This window comes from Wyeomyia smithii, chromosome 1 (genome assembly GCF_029784165.1).
Source record: "Wyeomyia smithii strain HCP4-BCI-WySm-NY-G18 chromosome 1, ASM2978416v1, whole genome shotgun sequence".
Lineage (NCBI taxonomy): Eukaryota > Metazoa > Arthropoda > Insecta > Diptera > Culicidae > Wyeomyia > Wyeomyia smithii.
The window spans coordinates 200,897,587-200,916,620 of NC_073694.1; the positions used below are offsets into that span (position 1 = coordinate 200,897,587).

Genomic DNA, 19,034 nt, shown 5'->3' on the forward strand with positions numbered 1-19,034 from the left:
AATCATTGTTCCGCAGCTCGATTAAGACATGTTAAATTCAACCTTTTTTTAATTACCACTAGTAATCAATAAAAACAATGCTTGCGTTGACAACGGTGTAGTGTTTATACAGATACACCACAAACTCTTCCGATGGTTACTTAGATATAGGATTACGGGTGTATGTCATGTCAATCCAAGCGATTTCGATTTCAATTTTGCCTCTAAACTCCCACCGGAACCCAACATAATACCCGATAAATCCTTCCGTTTATACAGTTCTCGCCGTCAGCAGCGAATAGCGACCGCGCCGGCGGCTCTGCCGACGATAATGCACCACGATAACATCATTAAAGTGACAAATGAAGAGGGATTGACGCAGTCAAACTGGCGTGCTGTCTCTAGTAGGACTTTGAGTCGTGACAAAGAGGAACTTTTACATTCCTAGTGTATAGGATCTAAAAATACCGCGACATATGCAAGTGGCACCAGCTGGGGGGAGGGGAGTTTTTTCCTGCCCCTTCCTTCTGTAGTGATGATGATGATGATGGCACACAAAATGAAAAAAATAAGCAAAAACAATGTAGGACAGCAGAAGAGGAAGCCTATAAAGGAAGGAAGTCGGAGACACTATCGCATTCCGCGGGCTGTCTAAACAGATGGTAGGAACAGCTAGTATGTTATGATATCCCCGAAGGAAGTATATGCGTTCCTGGCAGAATTCGCGTAATGCTAACGTCGGTAAACAATATGAGCACGCAGCTGACAGGAATATAGGATAACTCTAAAGCAATTTTATTCTACTGTTGTCCGTTGTGAGCTGCCTGCTATGTTATTTTCATATTGCGTCACATATCGTCTATCTGCATTATTTCCAATCGAATGCTGAGATTAAACATGTATGTCATTCAGCACACCACCGAAACCACAATGTCAATGCATGTGACACGAAATCCTGCCCAGTCTCAGGAAAGCTTTCGAAGCGAACTTGCCTACCTGTCTGTCAATTATCGGCCCAACCGAGTCCCACTACGAGCTACTTGCAAAATTATTATTTTGAATTTAATCCCCAATACGATACGGGGGATTAAAGTTTGATCGAAATTTTAATGCCCTGACCGAGATTGCCTACCGGCTCGATGTTGGTTCCATACGTTGAATTATCTGCCCCTAGAAAAAAGTTACCTAGTTACCTGACATAGGACTACGTCTTACTTTACTGCCCATAAAAGCATAAGAGTCCTATATGACTTTTAATCAAATTCAAGTTTTTTCCGTCAATGTATCTAATTTTGTTCAAGTTTTCATATGGCTTGATGAAATTTTAAAGTTTGTTCTGAAAATTACTGGTGAAATACCGAGCCTTACCTGTCCCATATTGAAAATAAAGGCATACGAGTCCCATCCTGAGTATATATTCAAATGACTTTTAAAACAACATTTCATATTTGTCATCACTTGACTTGAATCATTTAAAACACAGTTCATGTTTACAAAGTTCAATAAGCTAGAGACAAAGAACTGATCAAAACTTATGTATATTTTCGAAAAAAAAATCGAAAGATGAAGTGAAGTTTTTATGGAAACTGTTTCCAGAAATCCTTCCTAATATCTGGGATGTGTGGAAGTAAAGTGATCAGGAGTGTGACCTAACAGTCTGCATGAATTTCTCGTGGGCTTTTCAGGAATTTCATTGTAGACTCTATGTAGAACGAGCTTTCGTCCATCAGCTGTAATTGCTCTGAGATAAAAACATGCACTGATTCATGTTGCAATCAGTTGAAACCAAATCGCTATATTGCAATTCGTATGATTCGAAAATGTTGGAGTGAAATAAACTGTTCACATGACAGACACAAAAAGAAATATTTATCTTTATTCCTTGGCCGCCTTAGAATGCGTGGAGACTGATATGCTTTTATTTCTTGTGTATAGAGAGAAAATAAAGGCAAACGAGTTCCATCATTCATTTCCAAGCCTGGAATTCATGCAAAAGTTCTTAGAACTCATGGAAATATACAATGTTCCACCTCATGAACATACAGTTGAATAAAACATACTTTTAGTTAAATCTTAGTTATTTTACCATTAATTCAAAATTAGAACTTTACTGCAATTTTCTCAATTGTGAGCATTTCCATATGGGACTCTTATGCTTTTATGGGCAGTTTAGTAGGATGGAATGCTGTGAAAAGTGTAACAAAAATGTGCCCTTTTAAAATGCATATTATGTATTTTACCGTCACCAATTATCATCATCATTTTTAATTCAGTTTTACAGCACTCAACGAAAACGTCTTTTTCTGTTGTTTTTCCAATTTCGCAACCCGAAATGAGATTTTATTCCGTATGTAATACAAGTTTACGAAACATGAATGATTGAGTGGAACTGGACGATAGAGCTCTCAGCCATGCAACAAAACAACACGTTATATCGACTGTCGAATTCTTCTCGTGTCGGATGGAAGTAGATAGCAGGAGGTTCCGTACTCTCAAGCACGCAACAGTGTAATTCATCTGACAAATAAAGTCTTAATGAATAAAATTAGAATAATGTATCACCGATTCTCTAATATTGGCCGGAAGGGGGCACAGTACAATGACTTCCCTGCCGCGTTGCTTTGGAAATGATCGCTGTTCGGTGTGAGTCAAAGCTCATTCTAGAGCTCAATTTAACTTCTATATCGGATACTTCGGCGGCTATAAGGATGATTTTCCCTTCAATGTTATAATCAAATCATATTGACTGTAATGTGCGGTGGAACGATATGACCAGACATTTATTGATACTAATTATTAGTTGATCCCTACGGCATCAATCAGCAAACGTGGTCAGCGAGTCTAGTGGAAGCCGACAATCCTCTTCCGTGCGAACTTCAATATAGATTTTTAAGTCGTCAGCATATAGCAGCTTAAAACCTTTTTTCAGAACAAAAGCTGCGTCGTAAAAAAAAAAAACAAAATGACTAGTAGTGGGCCGAGGTTGCTACCTCGAGGTATTCCCGAATCGTTTGAAAAAAAAAAATCTTGAAACGAAACCGTCAATAGGATTCCAACCGAGACGTTAGTTGCGAAGAAACACCTAGGCGAGTCAGCTTGATCAGTAGTATTTTATGGTCAATTTTATCAAACGCCGCTTCTAAGATATCGTCAACTTGCGCTTTTTTTCCAAAGATTTGATGCATTCTGACGTGAAATTCAGCAAATTTGTTGTTTCTGATCGACCTGGCATGTGACTGCCGAAAGACTCGTGTTTCCACGGTAATAAGTCGCATCATATCGATCTCCTGTTTTAAACACTGAATGCTGTTGTGTGTTGCATATTGCAACTGTGCTGCTGGGCGACAAAAAAAATCTGTTCGTGCTGACGTTGACTGGGGGCAGACATGAGAATGGAGGTCCAATTTTAAGTAACAAAATCGGTTATATCAAAGTTTTATAGAGCTTAGTATAACTATTTAAGCACTACAGGGTGCGCAATAATTATTGCAACAAAAAACAAAGGACTGTTAACCACGTTTTTTGGCAAGTAAGAGGAAACTTTTGAAATAAAAATAATTTATTGAGTAAAAACGATTAAAAAAAAAAAACAAAAAACTCATTCAATTCAATTCCTTTAGCTCTGATGACAGCTTGGATACGCTTAGGATAAGACTCAACGGCGGACCAAAAGTTATTTTGAGGAATTTTCTTCCAAGCTTCGAGCAAAGAATTCTTCAACTCGTCCAAACTTGTGTATTTTCGTGAGCGGTCTTTGCTCCTAACTTCCCCCGAATCAAGAAGTCCATCACGTTGAGGTCTGGCGAGCTTGGAGGTCACTCAGAGGGAAAGTTGGACTTGCACCAGTCTGGAACGGTCTTCTCTGTGTGACCCGGGGCACCGTCGTGCATGAAGATCCAGTTTTAATTGTAATTAGTTTTTTGGACCCAACCCATCACATTCTTCTTCAAACTCTCATCCAGGTAGTAACATCATCGTCGACTTTTACTCCTTTTTCGACGAAAAGCAGCTCGATTCGCAAATCTGGAGGACGTTGGGCGGGTTCACCGACTTGAGTCCATCGATTGCTTCGAGAAGTGAGCCGACACCAGATCCGACCAGAACACCGCGTCTTTGCCTTTGATGAACGACGAAAAAAGAGTGGCTTTACATCCTCTTCTCGCTGATTGTTGGCCACAGCAGCACCTTCTTGGAGAACTTGGTGTGTGAACGAAGTTCCCCTTTTTTTCGATGCCAAATGACTCAAAAAAAAATGATTGAAAATCGACCTTCTGGAACTTAACCGTCTTCTGGGCAACCGGAGACCTAATATGGAATATTCTAAAACTGGTTTCTGATGATTTTCACAATTCGTTCCAAACCAGATGTAAATTATTCAAATGTTCCAGCTTAAAGGAAGGGTATGTAGTGGAGAGCCTGAGAATAAACCCATGTTAAAGTCCTTTGACAACCAAAAGGCCTGATTCTACTAAGATTCGAACTCACAACCACCTGATTAGCAAAGCGGACTCTGTAACCTTGCGGCTATGAAGCTCCCCTTGAGGGCTTTCTTTCAATGCTCTGATGTTGTCCAAAAACGCCAAAATGTTGTAGATGCCGGAACGGGCGTATTCGCCTTCCGCAAAATGTCGCACGATGTCCGTTTTCGACGCTGTGGGGTCCCGTTATTTGAACGCACCCACTTCTGAACAGAGTAGCTTCACTGTTCAACTATGTTTCTGGGGAGCTCGAGTCCGAAAAATTCAGAGATCCTAGAAAAACTAATTGGGATAGCTACTATTCCACACTCTCAAACAAGATTTTGCTCTCAGTGGACATCTCCTCCACTGAGCAACTCGAATCTGTTTCTTCATCTTTTCCAGCTAATATAATAGATTCCTTCGAAGAAAGTTGCCCGGTGAAACGGAAAACTTCTAGTTAGAACATATCTTGGTGGAACAATAAACTTGAAAATCTGAGAAAATCGTCAAGGAAACTTTTCAACAAAGCTAAAACTACCGGAAATTGGACAGAATATAAAAGCTGTCTAACAGAAAACAATCGAGAGATTCGAAAATCAAAGAGAAGGGACTGGAAGCTTACATGTGAGCAAGTTGAAAACTTGCCAGTTGTAGCTAGACTCCATAAAGCCCTCTCTACAGATCACACAAATGGGCTTGGCCGCTTAAAGAACGAAAACGGTCAGTTCACAACAGACTCTCAGGAAACACTTAGTGTCATGATGGATACACACTATCCAGGCTCGACTCAATTGACTTCCAAAAACGCACAGGACTTCTATACGGCTCAACCTAGCTCAATTCACGACAAGGTTAAAGCTCAAGAATTAGCCAGTGTGATATTCACGACGTCAAGAGTTGAATGGGCAGTGGATTCCTTAAAGCCCTTTAAATCGCCGGGGCCAGATGGGATTTATTCAGTGCTTTTACAAAATAGCAAGGATTTTATAGTCTCCTGTCTGGTGGAGATGTTCAGGGCTAGCATGACACTAAGCTACATTCCGAGTGAATGGAGAGAAGTCCGCGTCATATTTATTCCTAAGGCTGGAAAACGTGATAGGACGAGTCCCAAAGCATATAGACCAATCAGTCTAACTTCTGTCATTTTGAAAATGATGGAAAAAATCATTGATCTACATATCAAATTATCTTACTTAAAAAGTAGACCATTAAACAAATTTCAATTTGCCTATCAAACTGGTAAATCAACTGAAACAGCACTCCACACGCTGGTTTCAAAGCTAGAGAAGTCTCTTGAGGCTGTTTGACATGTGCATCTTGAATTGGACTATCGCTATGTTATCAAACCGGTTGATAACAGCCAATTTAGGAAGATCAACTATGACGACAAAACCAACAAGGGGCTGCCCACAAGGAGGGGTTTTATCTCCCTTATTGTGGTCTCTCGTTGTCGATGATCTTCTTAACAACTTAATGAACCTAGTATACGAAATCATCGGATTCGCTGATGACATTACTATTTTAGTTAGGGGTAAATGCGGATCTACTATTTCCAATAGAATGCAATACGCCTTAAACTACACACTCAAATGGTGTAACCTGGAAGGACTAAGCGTCAATCCTTCTAAAACAGTCATAATCCCATTTACAAGAAATATAAAGTATAATATTGCAACTCTTAAGTTGGGAGACACACAGTTGGTGCTATCCAAGCGAACCAAGTACCTAGGTGTTATGCTTGACCATAAGCTCAACTGTAACGACCATCTAGAGTATGCGATCTCAAGAGCAAACAACGCTCTTTGGGCTTGCAGCAATACATTTGGCAAAAAAATGGGGACTCAAGCCGAGGATGATTCACTGGACATACTCGGCAATAGTGAGACCCAGAGTAACTTATGCCTCGCTAGTGTGGTGGCCTAAAACTTCACAATTATCAGCTCAGAAAAAGTTAGATAAACTACAATGTCTGGCATGCTTATCAACAACAGGAGCAATGGCCAGTGCACCATCCAAAGCCCTAGAAGCTCTTTTATATCTTCTACCCTTACATCAGTATGTACAACTTGAAGCCGAAAAAGGTGCTCTTAGGCTAGAACGTGTTAAATTTTTTCAGGAAGGAGATCTACAGGGACATTTACGAATCCTCAAAAGTTTCCAACTGAACACCTTAGTAACCATAAATAAAGATCGAATGGACTCTAAGACTAACTTCAATGTTCCCTTCAAAGTGGTTGAATCCAATCGTACCGAATGGGATGAAGGAGGTCGTAAGGTTCGTCCAGGATCAGTCATTTTTTATACAGATGGCTCTAAAATGGGCGAGTCTACAGGCGCTGGGGTCACTGGACCAGGAATCAATATATCAATTCCAATGGGGCAGCGGCCCACAGTTTTTCAAGCGGAAATAAATGCTATTCTAACATGCACAAGTATTTGCTTGTCTAGGAAATATAGGTATGCCAATATCTGCATTTTCTCAGATAGTCAAGCAGCTCTCAATGCTTTAAAAGCATGCACATGTCAGTCGAAGTTGGTATGGGATTCAATCCCTACGACAACTAACTGTAACAAACGTTGTCAATCTATACTGGGTGCCTGGTCACTGTGGTATAGAAGGAAATGGAAAAGCCGATCTCTTAGCGAGAATTGGTTTTTCAACTGCTTTCGTCGGGCCGGAGCCATTCTGTAGGGTATCTTCATCCTGTTTGAAAACTGAGCTAAGAGGCTGGGAATCAATGATGATTAATGCCAACTGGAAGTCTTACTCCAAAGCAAGGCAATCTAAACTATTCATTACACCATGTAAAAGAATCACACGGAACCTACTCAGTATGAATAAAGCTGATCTGAGTACGTTAACTGGCCTACTTGCTGGGCACTGTCCGAGTAAGTATCACCTTGAAAAATTAGGTAAACTGACAGATGACTTATGTCGTTTCTGTGATTCTGAAGTAGAAACCTCGGAACACTTACTATGCCAATGCAGCGTATTAATTCAGCAAAGACTGCGTATTCTTGGAAAAGGTATCCTCACGCCTAACGAGATATGGTCTGCTGAACTAATGAAGGTAAGGAACTTCATCAAAGAAGTCATACCTTCTTGGGGTGAAATGCAAAGTCTGGGTGCGACTATCACTGTTACCCATAGTGATGTAACGAACTGACAGTGCATAAAAATTAATGCGGAGTATACCACAATATATCTAACTAATGGTAGCTGTGGTCATAGGCTCCTACAGGAAGAAAAAAGCTTCACTGTTTTCACCATCATGGTTAGAGTTCAACGGATAGAGCTGTCAATTTTTTTCTGTTGACTCCTGGACTACTATGATTGATGCTGCATGGGTAATTTTTAGATGCGTGTGAAGGTAAGACTAAATGGTGAACAAAAAGTTGTCAAAGCTTGATTAGATACTAGGGCCAAAATATGTTTGAACAAAGACAAATATATTCAGGCCATGTCTTAAATTACTTTTGTAATTTTTTACTCGACTCGTTAGAATATATGAATTACATATTTCTATGGTAGGGGAACCGCTCCATTATTCATCTTAGCCCATATATTCATCTCATTCAACATGAGAACACAATTGAAAACTAGAAAAAACGTATATTTTCTAACAAACCAATCTAATAATCCATTGAATGGATTCTTCTTAGTGCACTTCAGATTTTTCATAAAGTAGAATCCTCGAAAACTCACTTAAAAGCTAAATTTGATATTGAAGTCAGGCATCTGCACTCGAAACCTAATTTATTTAAATCACCCACCTCAGAAAACAAAATCCGCGCATTGCTCTATACTGCTACAACGGAACTCGTTCAGCAGCCCTCCAAATTTTTTTTCATCATTAGCGGACCACACTAAAAATACTTTAATCCTTGAAATGTTCACTTCAAATTTCCAAAAACAAGCTTCAATAAGCAGAAATATATGAGATGAATTTTTATAAATTCTAAATTTCAGCTGTATGTATTTCTATCTGTTTTCACTTCGTTGAAGATAATCAAAAGTTGAAAAATCAGTTTCCGGTAATACGAAAAAATACTGAAAATGTTGAATTATTTCGACATAATTGTTATAAATCGACAGCACTGCAATGATTACCTAGGGTACCAATTTTGCACGTAAACTACAGCGGATGCCTAGGTAACCTACTACGACGGCTTACGGCTACGCCCGTTCATGAAAGTGAGATTTATTTATGATTAACAGTGTGATGAATATGGGGGCGCCGTCAGAATAATAATTGAGCAGTGATTCAAGTTTTGAGAGGAATATGAAAGCGTTGTGGAAAATGGTTTGTTTTACAAAATTCAGGGTAAATTTAGCTAAGTTTATAAATTTCCAATGCTGGACGATTCCATAAGAGCATGTAAGCGTATTTTGTTAATTTGTTCAATGATTTCGTGAAAATTTAGTGTTTAATCCGTGCATTCTTCGTGAATATCGGCTTAGTGAGATGAATAATGGAGCGGTTCCCTTACTTTATTGATAGCTTTCGGAAGAAGACTTGAATATTATCACTTCCTTTTGACTTTGGGTCGACTCTGGCATAATTTTGAATATGTGTGAACTAATTCTAAAATAATGCTACCGAGAGTCAGTATTTTGCCGATGACTCTTAGGTATGTTGTTTCAATATTCCATACATAGTTTTCTTATATTCATTGAATTTATTAGTTGAGATGCATAAAATGCTCCCTGGTGAACCTGAAAGTTTGTAACTGAAATTCAAAACCATCATGGGTTGTCAAATTTCCTATTTCAAAATCCTATAACCTGAAAGAAATTCCTAAATCAAATTACGTTGTTAACAAAAACGAGGCGCATTGTTAGAATAAAATAAGCAACATTACTGAATGCGATGAGTCAAATTGACGCAGTCCATCTTTCCAGGGTTAAGTGATTACTTCTGAATAATTTCAGTACTAGTTAAAAATATTTTCCATTTGCGTTTGGGTCGAAACTCCAGGCCAGGCAGCCACAACACCGCACAGAGGACACAGTTTGATAAGCAAACATGAAGCAAATTCCCGACAATGCTTTTTTCCCGCACAAAATTTGCAACAGTCCCCCGTCAGACTTTACGGTGTAATACCCAATATGCCGGGCTGCAGATTCAGGTTAATGCGCAGGCAGGCTTCGGTACCGAACGGGGCATTTCATTAACCGCAAGCCTCCCCTGCATAAATGGAAATAAGTGCCACACCGACGTTATTAAACATAGAGCGGAATGAAGGTACCATAACATCCTGATAGCTCAGCTAGTTTGGCCTCCTGGTTTGTTCGAAGTTCCATCTGCTACACAGAAGGATAAAAGTTACTAAACTCGTTTGTGGTTGAACAAGTCACATGCACACACACACACACATAACCTCTCACAAACGCTTCCAATGCTCAACTTGAACTGTTCAGCGCAGCAGGCTGCGGCGTCGGCCAGTTTTATAGTAACTTTTCGTATCGTTGGTCCTTGCTTGCAAAGCAGACGGGGGGCCTTTCGGGGCAGTTTTGAAATAACCTAGCAGACAGCGACAAAGCAGAAGAGTGAGAGTTCATAATGCACCCAGTAGAAGCTTTTCAACAAGCGTTTTAGATTCATATTGCACAGAATTAACTGTCAGCAAGGGGGACATTCCCGCTGTTGCAGTTTCACAGTTCGTCGCTCCGGGCTCTGGACAAGCTTGCCACGGAGCCGTTTAAGTGGCGCCCCACCCACGCTGCTGGTGCTGATGGATTATAACTACAAACTGCAGCATTGTTTCATCTGCTGAAATTTCTAAAACCATCATTTATCTGAAATGTAGAGGCATAAGTCTTATTTTTATCAGGGCTCATAGTCTGAATATTTTGTTTGGATACTAATGTAGGTATGTAAATGTTGAAACCTTCCATGTTTGTTTTAACTAGAGCACACGGGAAGATGATGATCGAGTGCTGAAATCTAGTTCCATACTTGGCTGTCTAGCGTAAGCTCCTAACCTACTTTTCCGTAGCGATTCGCATCGGCGACATTGTTTCCGCTTCCTGCATAATTTCCACGCCATCGTCTGTCGCCGTCTTCGGGCGTTCCGATGTCGCGCGGGGCACTCTTCAATGCCAGCAAACACATTAATCTTTCCACTTTCCGTCACCGCTCTCCGCCAACCGCTGTCAAGTTTGGGTTTCTGTTTACTTTATTTACCAGATTGTTTTGCCTCCGCGCTCGTTTCGAAGGGAACCTAAATTTAGTTAGTTTGCTCCGACACCTGTGGAAAGACTCCGTACCTACAGAAGAGTCCTCTTTTGCGTGAAAGGTAAAAGTTAATCATCGTTCCAGTCGTATAGACGACGACGGCCAGCCACTGGCCGTCGTCGTTTGTTGCAAACGAGGTTGATTAAGGGTAAACACATCCTGGGTTAGATGGAGAATTTACACGGTCGGTGACACGGAGTGAGGGGAGATAATCATGGTTAGACGTCGCATTTCATTCTAATTTAAAGGTGCCTGCCTAGTTAAGGGAGAATGAAAGTATTCCGTTTTTCTGAAAGGAAACGAAGCGTGCCATGCCGAGTTGGGCGGAAAGCAGACGTTAAACTGACGTGAGACCAATAACAGATATTGTGAATACTTGATTCAGGGTTGGAACTTTATTCTAGTTGACGATATTATTCGCAAAAATCTTAAAGTTGGAGCCCATGTTTTGCCACAATCTTCAAGAAAGTAACAAAACGGAATGTTAACCAAAATCTCTAAAATTTCAACAAAATTCCTCTTGACGAAATCAAAGCAGTAATTTTTTCAAAGCCAAAGGATTTATTGCTTGTAGGTCAAACGTATTTGTCATATTTCACTGCTTAATAAACTATCTGGGGTCGATTTATGGCCTCTGGATATCATCTTGGTCCTAGAAACACCCATATTGGATGATATCTTGGTAGAGTTACGTTATCTTGGATCACCAATTCCGCTCTGTGCGCATAATAATGCTTCACGCACTCCATCACCGTATAATTATCGTTGCACCATCCATTGACGATGTACTGCTTCAGAATTTGACACGTTTTATCCTCCTACTTGATCCGCTTGATCCGATCCAGCAGGTCCGATTAAATGCCGATGCCTGGAAGGTTTACTTTAGTCGTCGCTGGCTTACTGGCGTCGATGTTCCCTGATAGAGTATCTGCCGGAACTGAATCTCTCCCCTTTTTATACTGATCTTGCAGACCATAGCACTGCAGACTCTGTATCATCCATTGAATCCGTGTTGGCTCTTCCGAGAGATGGTTTTCAGTGGCTGATGCAGTGACCAATTTTCCATTTCCGTGATACGCTTCTTCATACCTTTTCACTATCTTCTCCGTTTCCAAGTTCTTCACCGTTTTGCTCACTCCCGGCCTACCTTGATCTTCGCCTTTTGTCACTTCTTAGACAATTAAAATCCCCATGCTTCGCAGCTTCGCCGTACTCGGCTCGATCTTTACTTCTTCCATCAGCTCTTCCAGACTCTTCCGATCGACGACATTATAGGAAGCCCCAATGCGGAAATCTTCATGATCATGACTTTCATGACCCTTCCCCTCTTTTTTGTTATCTCGCTTTGAATTCTTAATTTCTCTACTCGTTTTAATATTACATATTTTGTCCATATGAGCCACCACTAGCCAAAGCTCGAAAACAAATTAGATAATCTGCTTAGATTAACGATCTGCATTTTTGGAGGCAAGTTTACCACTGGATATTTGATTTCAGTTGCTTCAATTATACGACAGAGTCTATTAACTTCCGTCCTGTGGGTGGAAGTGATTGAATGGAAGAAGGTTGTTACGATTTGCAAACTGTCCTCCCGCCGTCCGTGAAGCAATATGTTATTTCGAACCACAGCTTCGGACGAACGTGAGGGAAAATCAGTTCGTTTCGATTTTCTCTTCCACCGACTCCCACTAGAGGGCATAGAATTCCAACGAGCAGAAGGTTAACCTCATCGATTGGATTCGGTGGTTCGGTTTGTCACTGCTGCTACTGCTGCTTCTGTACATATGTGGTTGAGATTTCTCTCAGGACATAAATTCAAATTAAAATTAAGTTTCGTAACCGCTCGAAATGAATTATGTAAGCTCGGTACGTTCCTGTGCTAGAAAATGGGGCGAACACGGTAAGATAAACGTGATTATACTATTTACCGGGGGCCAATTCATTTGAATATAGTAGTCCTCTTCTGGATCATTACAGTTAATGACGTTTTTTCTCTACTCTATCTGTCTCTGTTTAACATTAGTAGCTTACTCTTGGATTATTCATAATTGATGACCGTCTCCGGCGTTTTGCTTCTTGCAATATTTACAGAGGCCCAGGTAAACGAGAGCTGCTTCTTCACCGAACAATGCGAGCAGACGACCGAGCAAACCGAGTGCCGCGATGGACGCTGCATCTGCCGCTTCGAGATGAATCCCATCTTCAAGCCGGACGGAACCGTCGAGTGTCGAGGTGAGTAATATTTGCGAGTACAGTGGCACTAATTTGCGAACATTCCGCTTTATCGTTTTGGGCTTCGGGTCACCAAGCTATTTGCTGTTATCTTTGTTTCCCCGTTTTGTGTTTAAACCCCTACGCATATTAAATTGTTTTCATTGGAGTAAGAAAAAAACGCATTTGTAAATTGAAACTTCACTGGTCCGCTCCTGTTGGTTTGCGTCCTTCTTTGCAAGCGATAGCTCACCGGACCGGGATTCAATTGCCATCATTAATTTTAACGTTTTCTCTTCGATCGCATCGCTTACCGCGAACCATGAACCGTGGAGCAGCCACTATGAACAAACCGATTGAACCGGAAAAGTACCTCGATCCAGCCATGATCGGAGTGCTGGTTGCCATGGCCGTTATGTTCATCATCATCTGCGTGGTGCTGCGACTCTTCAGCAAGTGAGTACTGCATTTTTTTTTTACTCTCGAAGGAAGAATAAAATTTAATGATATTTCCTGGGATCAGCCCATCATGATGGAAGTACGTTTTACTCTGTACTCTGTACCTTATAAACGCATAGCCATTTTAAAAAGTATTAATTTTTTTTTTTTGTAACAATTTGTTTATTTCTACGTTAAAAGCTTTAACAGATAATATTTACATTTCAACAATCTAATTCAAACTCCAGTGAAGTTAGGTCAATATCATTAGTATTACAATGTATAAGAAAGCTTGAATATTTTGCAAACAATGTCAAAGTTTTAGTTTTTATTGTTTTTCGCAGGTTTCTCAACTGTGGTCTCAAGAGTTCTCCTATCTGAAGTCTGCGCCATCCGTTCAGCAGCATGTTCACCTCCGTTGTAGTAAACTCCAGGCTGGTTCCAATGTCTCAACAGCGTTATTGCAATATAAGCAATTTTCACCGTCGGCTCTGTTCATCCGAAACATCAGCTTTCGGTGTTCAAGTTTTCTATTGATCAGTAGAAACAAGACACTCCTTTCGCTTGAATTAATGCCTCGTATATTTCTCCAAATCAGCCGCCAATCTGCTGTGGGGTAGTCATTGGACACCGTGGGTGAATCAGTCTGTTCAACGTAGTAATTATGAAGCGTTTCTACGGATATATTTTGTTGGACATGTGGAGGTAGTGTTCGGAAATTTAAAATTATTTTTAAACAAGGACAATCTATGGGTGGGGTAGGATTTGCTTGGGAAAGAAAGGACATATAGAAAGGGAGGGAGTTCATGTCATTCATATGCCGATTGATTAGAAGCGCTTTGCACTTGAGTGCCGGTAAATGTAGTTTCAAACCACCTGCCTCCTTGCTTCGCGCCAGCTGTTGCATTGGTACACATGCCGTAATACCACGCCACAGAAACATTCTCATAGTCGAAGTCAGTTTTGCCGTATGGGCGGCAGTTTGAGTGAGAATCGATGCGAGATACCAGATCTTTGACGTTATGAACGTGTTGAGGAGTATAACTTTCTGGTATAAGTTGAGTGTACGGAGTGAGTGTAGATAAATCTGCCGGGAGAAACTCAATACGATCGCATCCCAGTTCAGTTTATTCATCTGCCGAATGGAGTTAGCGAAGGTCACTCCCAACACACGGACGGTGTTTTCGTTTCGTAGCCATGGCACGGTGAGTGGCATGACATCGGTATACCCCACTGTTAACGAAGTAGATTTCTCCAGGCTCAGTTTTGCTCCCGAGACGCGTTCAAAGCGTTGCAGTGTTTCTCGTATCTGATCCATTCTTGTCAGGCAAGTGCATATCACCGTCACATCGTCGGCATATGCGACAACAAGATCAGACTCACAGATCTCTTCCAGTCGTTTGAGCAGTGGGTGTAAATAGATCACGAACAGGTGCATTGAGAGCGGATCCCCTTGGCGAACCGATCTCTGGATGGGGAAGGCTGCTGAGAGATGTCCATTTATCAACAAACGAGAAAACGAGAGCTCTCCGATCTTTTGGAGAAGGCGCACGAGATTCGGGTTAAACCCGAGCGAGCACATGTTACGAAAAAGGAAAGATCGGTCCACAACGTCGACCGTCGTCACTACAACGTGTTGTAGTGACATATTTCGCGCGGAGTGAGCTGCGGTATGAAAAAAAGAGAAAGACGTTCTTTCACATACACACATCAACATTTCTCAGCCAGAGCGCAGCGCAGGCACGGTCAGGCACGGCGCAGTGTGAATGCATGAAAAGTCCCGGACGAGCCCGGTCCCGGCCCGGTCCCGGAACGGAAGCAGTGGGAATAGCCCTTAAATATCGCTTCGGTGGTCTTTCGACGGGAAGCAAAATAGTGCGCATGATGGTAAAGCGCAATATTGAAAGCTACATCACGATTGATGGACAAACGACAAGTGTGACGTACTTCGGCCAGTTGCAAACATGTCGCCACTGCAGCGAATTTATTCACAACGGCATCTCGTGTGTGCAGAATAAAAAGCTGCTGGTGCAGAAGACATACGCGAATGTTGCAAAACAAACGAAACAAAAATCCGCCACGAAACCCTCTGTTACTACACAGAAGAACACAGCCGTCAAACCTTTCGGTCCCAAGCCCGGAGAGGGAGGAAAAAATGGAAAACCAAAACCGAATCCGCTATTTCAAAGACCAGGCATAGCTAAACCTGCACCGGTACTGTCCCATACGTGATCGGTTACCGACAGAACCTCACCGTAGTCACTTAGAAATTCGGCAATTTGCTCGTTCGTTATGTCTTCGGACAAGTCCGATAACTTTACTTCTACCGCTCCGTCCTCCAGTGTAATCCGAAGCGTGTAGATTTTGCCAATTACTTCGGTTTCGTGCTTTTTGTCGTGTTCTGCTACGATCTTCTGCGCCAGCTCCAGGTCAACGACCTTCACAGAAGCACATCCAAGTGTCTTACTTGGTTGAAGACGAAGGAGAGGGAGGAAAAAATGGAAAACCAAAACCGAATCCGCTATTTCAAAGACCAGGCATAGCTAAACCTGCACCGGTACTGTCCCATACGTGATCGGTTACCGACAGAACCTCACCGTAGTCACTTAGAAATTCGGCAATTTGCTCGTTCGTTATGTCTTCGGACAAGTCCGATAACTTTACTTCTACCGCTCCGTCCTCCAGTGTAATCCGAAGCGTGTAGATTTTGCCAATTACTTCGGTTTCGTGCTTTTTGTCGTGTTCTGCTACGATCTTCTGCGCCAGCTCCAGGTCAACGACCTTCACAGAAGCACATCCAAGTGTCTTACTTGGTTGAAGACGAAGCACCTGTTCGTACTGTAGACCCAACACGGTACCGACAAACTCGTGAAGCTCTTCAAAGGACGGCTTTTTCGGTACGTTCACGTAGTCGATGCGAAACGTGTTTTCGCGTCGAACACTCATCGCGCAGATAAACGGGGCGAAAAATCACTCAAAACGGTACCTAAACGAAATGGCGTTGTTAAATAGCTTGCGTATGACTTCCAGAGAAAAAACACGTCTGCTTTCTTCGAAAGTTGAGCGCTAACTATTAATAACAATTTTTTAAATGATTTAGAAGAGATTTGTAAGCATTCGTAAGAAATTTGGATACCCCCCCTCCCCCCTTAACCCTTACGTAATTTGTGAATGACCCCTTATCTCTATTATGTACATACTATGAGCTTGTTGTATTAGTTAAAATCTCTTTTTTACCATCTTTGAAGGATGTTTTTAATATGAATTCCAAAGACACGTTTTTAATATGAATTCCAAAGACACCCATGACTTAAGGTTTTTTTGAGAATTTTGAATTTTGTGTTTGTGTTTATAATACGTTCAAAATAATACTACTTTTGAACTTTTTTGCTTCTAAAATGTTTTTTTTTTTTTCACATTCATTTAGACATACAAGAGCAGAATCTGGTAGGAAATTTCCTCATCTTTCAAATAAACAAGCAAAAAAATTGCTCTCAGTAGCATATTTCTGAAGTTGGAGCCACTTTGAGAAAGGGTTTTCAAGAAACTTAGAAGTTGGATAACTCTTAGTAGATTGATAATAGGACATATGCGTAAAAGACTTTTTTCGTCAAATGTAGTCCTCTATCAGCCTCTTAAATATTTCCAACAAGGAACCAATCACCCTGTATTCTCGTAAAAGTTACCCAGGTACAACTTTGACCCTTACTTGTGGAGTAACTGTATTATGGGGACTTTGCAAATAATTAAATACTTTTTGGCAAATCGTTGGAATATTATAAGTCATCTAGTCTGGTTTATATAGGTGCCCACTTTCTGCGGTATAAATTTCACGGTGTTTCATGCAGTGCGTCAAAAGTTATTCCCGATGGAAGCCGAGAGGAGAGAAAAAATTCTGCACACCCAGGTTTATACAAACCCAACGTGGTCTGAAATAAAAGAAAATCGCGATGTATTTGCTGCAATAAGGTATAACTGCCTTTAATGGACCACTCAGTAGCGTAGCTGCAAATTTTGCAAGAAAAAGTGTAAATATCTTAACTGAATTAAGTATTTCATTATGTATAAACATGAATAACATGTTTATCATCTTTTCTGCATGAAAAACAACTAGATAATACCTCTATTTTCTTGAAATAAAAGAAATAAATCATCGTTTCAGTTTCCCCTAATGGGCCACCGTTTCCTTATTTGGACCACATCCTAATTTGGGCCAGGTCTAAATAATACATCTCTTTAACCGTAGCTGCCGCTGATGAAACTAAATCTGGCTTACGCTCTTAGAGTTCTAGATCTGAATCAACTGTAGACTGCACCCGTTCTGTCGTAATAGGGAATCCTTTACGGCCATTCGAGTTATCCAGCGAACAATTGAATCCTCTTCCGCGGCAGTCAATGCAGTTTGTTTACCTTTTCGTGGTTTTCTTGACCACTTGCTGCTTGCACGGAACATTATGGTGGATCGTGCAACATTTTCCCATTTAGCAGCAATTTTATACAATAACACGATCATAACAAATTTATGGTAACTATGATTCGCGGCGTTATTTAGATGATAGCTCTTGTTCGAAATGAAGCATGCCAAAATAAAGAAAACAGTATCATTTCCACTCTTAATTGGGCCACTATTTTTTCAATATTTTAAGTGTTTTTCTAGTAAAATTTATTGCTTATCTTTTAATGACACTACTATCCTACCCGTTCATCGAAAATCTGATTATTTTCGCTCGAAAAGTGTGATGTCAGTACAGTTCTTGGTAAAGCCATTTCCTATGAAAACGTTAACGAACCATGGCAAACCAGGTAGCTGTTTTTAAAAGACACTTTTTGCAGCTTTAATGAAGTATATTATAGTAAACGTCTGTTGCGACATTTCTAATGAAGAACATTATTGAAATTGTCAAAGCATAAATCAAAATAAGTATATTTATAATGTGTCATTTAGTGTGAGAAGTTCAGGTGGTCCTTTAAAGGAAGTGGTCTATATTAAGCAGATCTACCCTAGTTAGTTGCATCGTATTTTGAAAGCATAAATGCAATATAAAAAGCAGCAGAACCTATAAACTAAATCGATCAGAGTGTGCGGCACAACCAAAACTCAAACTATTGTGAGGAAACAAATTCAAGTTGATCTAAGAACCTGGAAAAGGGCCAACATGGTTTAAAATAATTTCTTCCACTTCAACTCACGAGTTTTCTCAAGTCCCAATGCATAGGGGAACTGCTCCATTATTCATCTCAGCCCGTATATTCATCTCATTCAACATGTAAACACGATTGAAAACAGGAAAAAACGCATATTTTCTTCTTAAACCAATCTACTTATCCATGCAATGGATTCTTCTTAGTTCACTTCAGATTTCTCATTAAGTAGAATCCTCAAAAACTCACTCAAAAGCTCTAAATTTGATATAATAGTCAGGCATCTGCACTCGAAAACTCATTTATTTCAATCACCTTCCTCAGAAAACAAAATCCGCGCATTGTTCTGTACGGCTACAACGGGACTCGTTCAGCAGCCAACCAAAGTTTTTCTCATCACTAGCGGACCATTTTTTATTCTAATCACTAAACAAAATCACTCACTACACTAAGAATCTTTAATCTTTGAAACGTTCACCTCAAATTTCCAAAAACCAGCTTGAATTAGCAGAAATATATGAGATGAATTTCTACAATTCTTAAAGTTCAACTGTATGTATTTTCA

At 40.6% G+C, this 19,034-nt stretch overlaps 1 protein-coding gene across 10 annotated transcripts in view; it reads left to right on the forward strand.

Moving 5' to 3' along the window:
* LOC129725225 (uncharacterized) overlaps positions 1-19,034 on the forward strand; it is a 189,962-nt gene that overhangs the window by 87,464 nt on the left and 83,464 nt on the right. For all 10 annotated transcript variants that reach the window (XM_055680789.1, XM_055680798.1, XM_055680782.1 and 7 more), the window contains 2 exons: positions 12,770-12,910; positions 13,228-13,345. In XM_055680789.1, the coding sequence (XP_055536764.1) occupies positions 12,770-12,910; positions 13,228-13,345 (259 nt within the window). The remainder of the gene's footprint in view (positions 1-12,769; positions 12,911-13,227; positions 13,346-19,034) is intronic.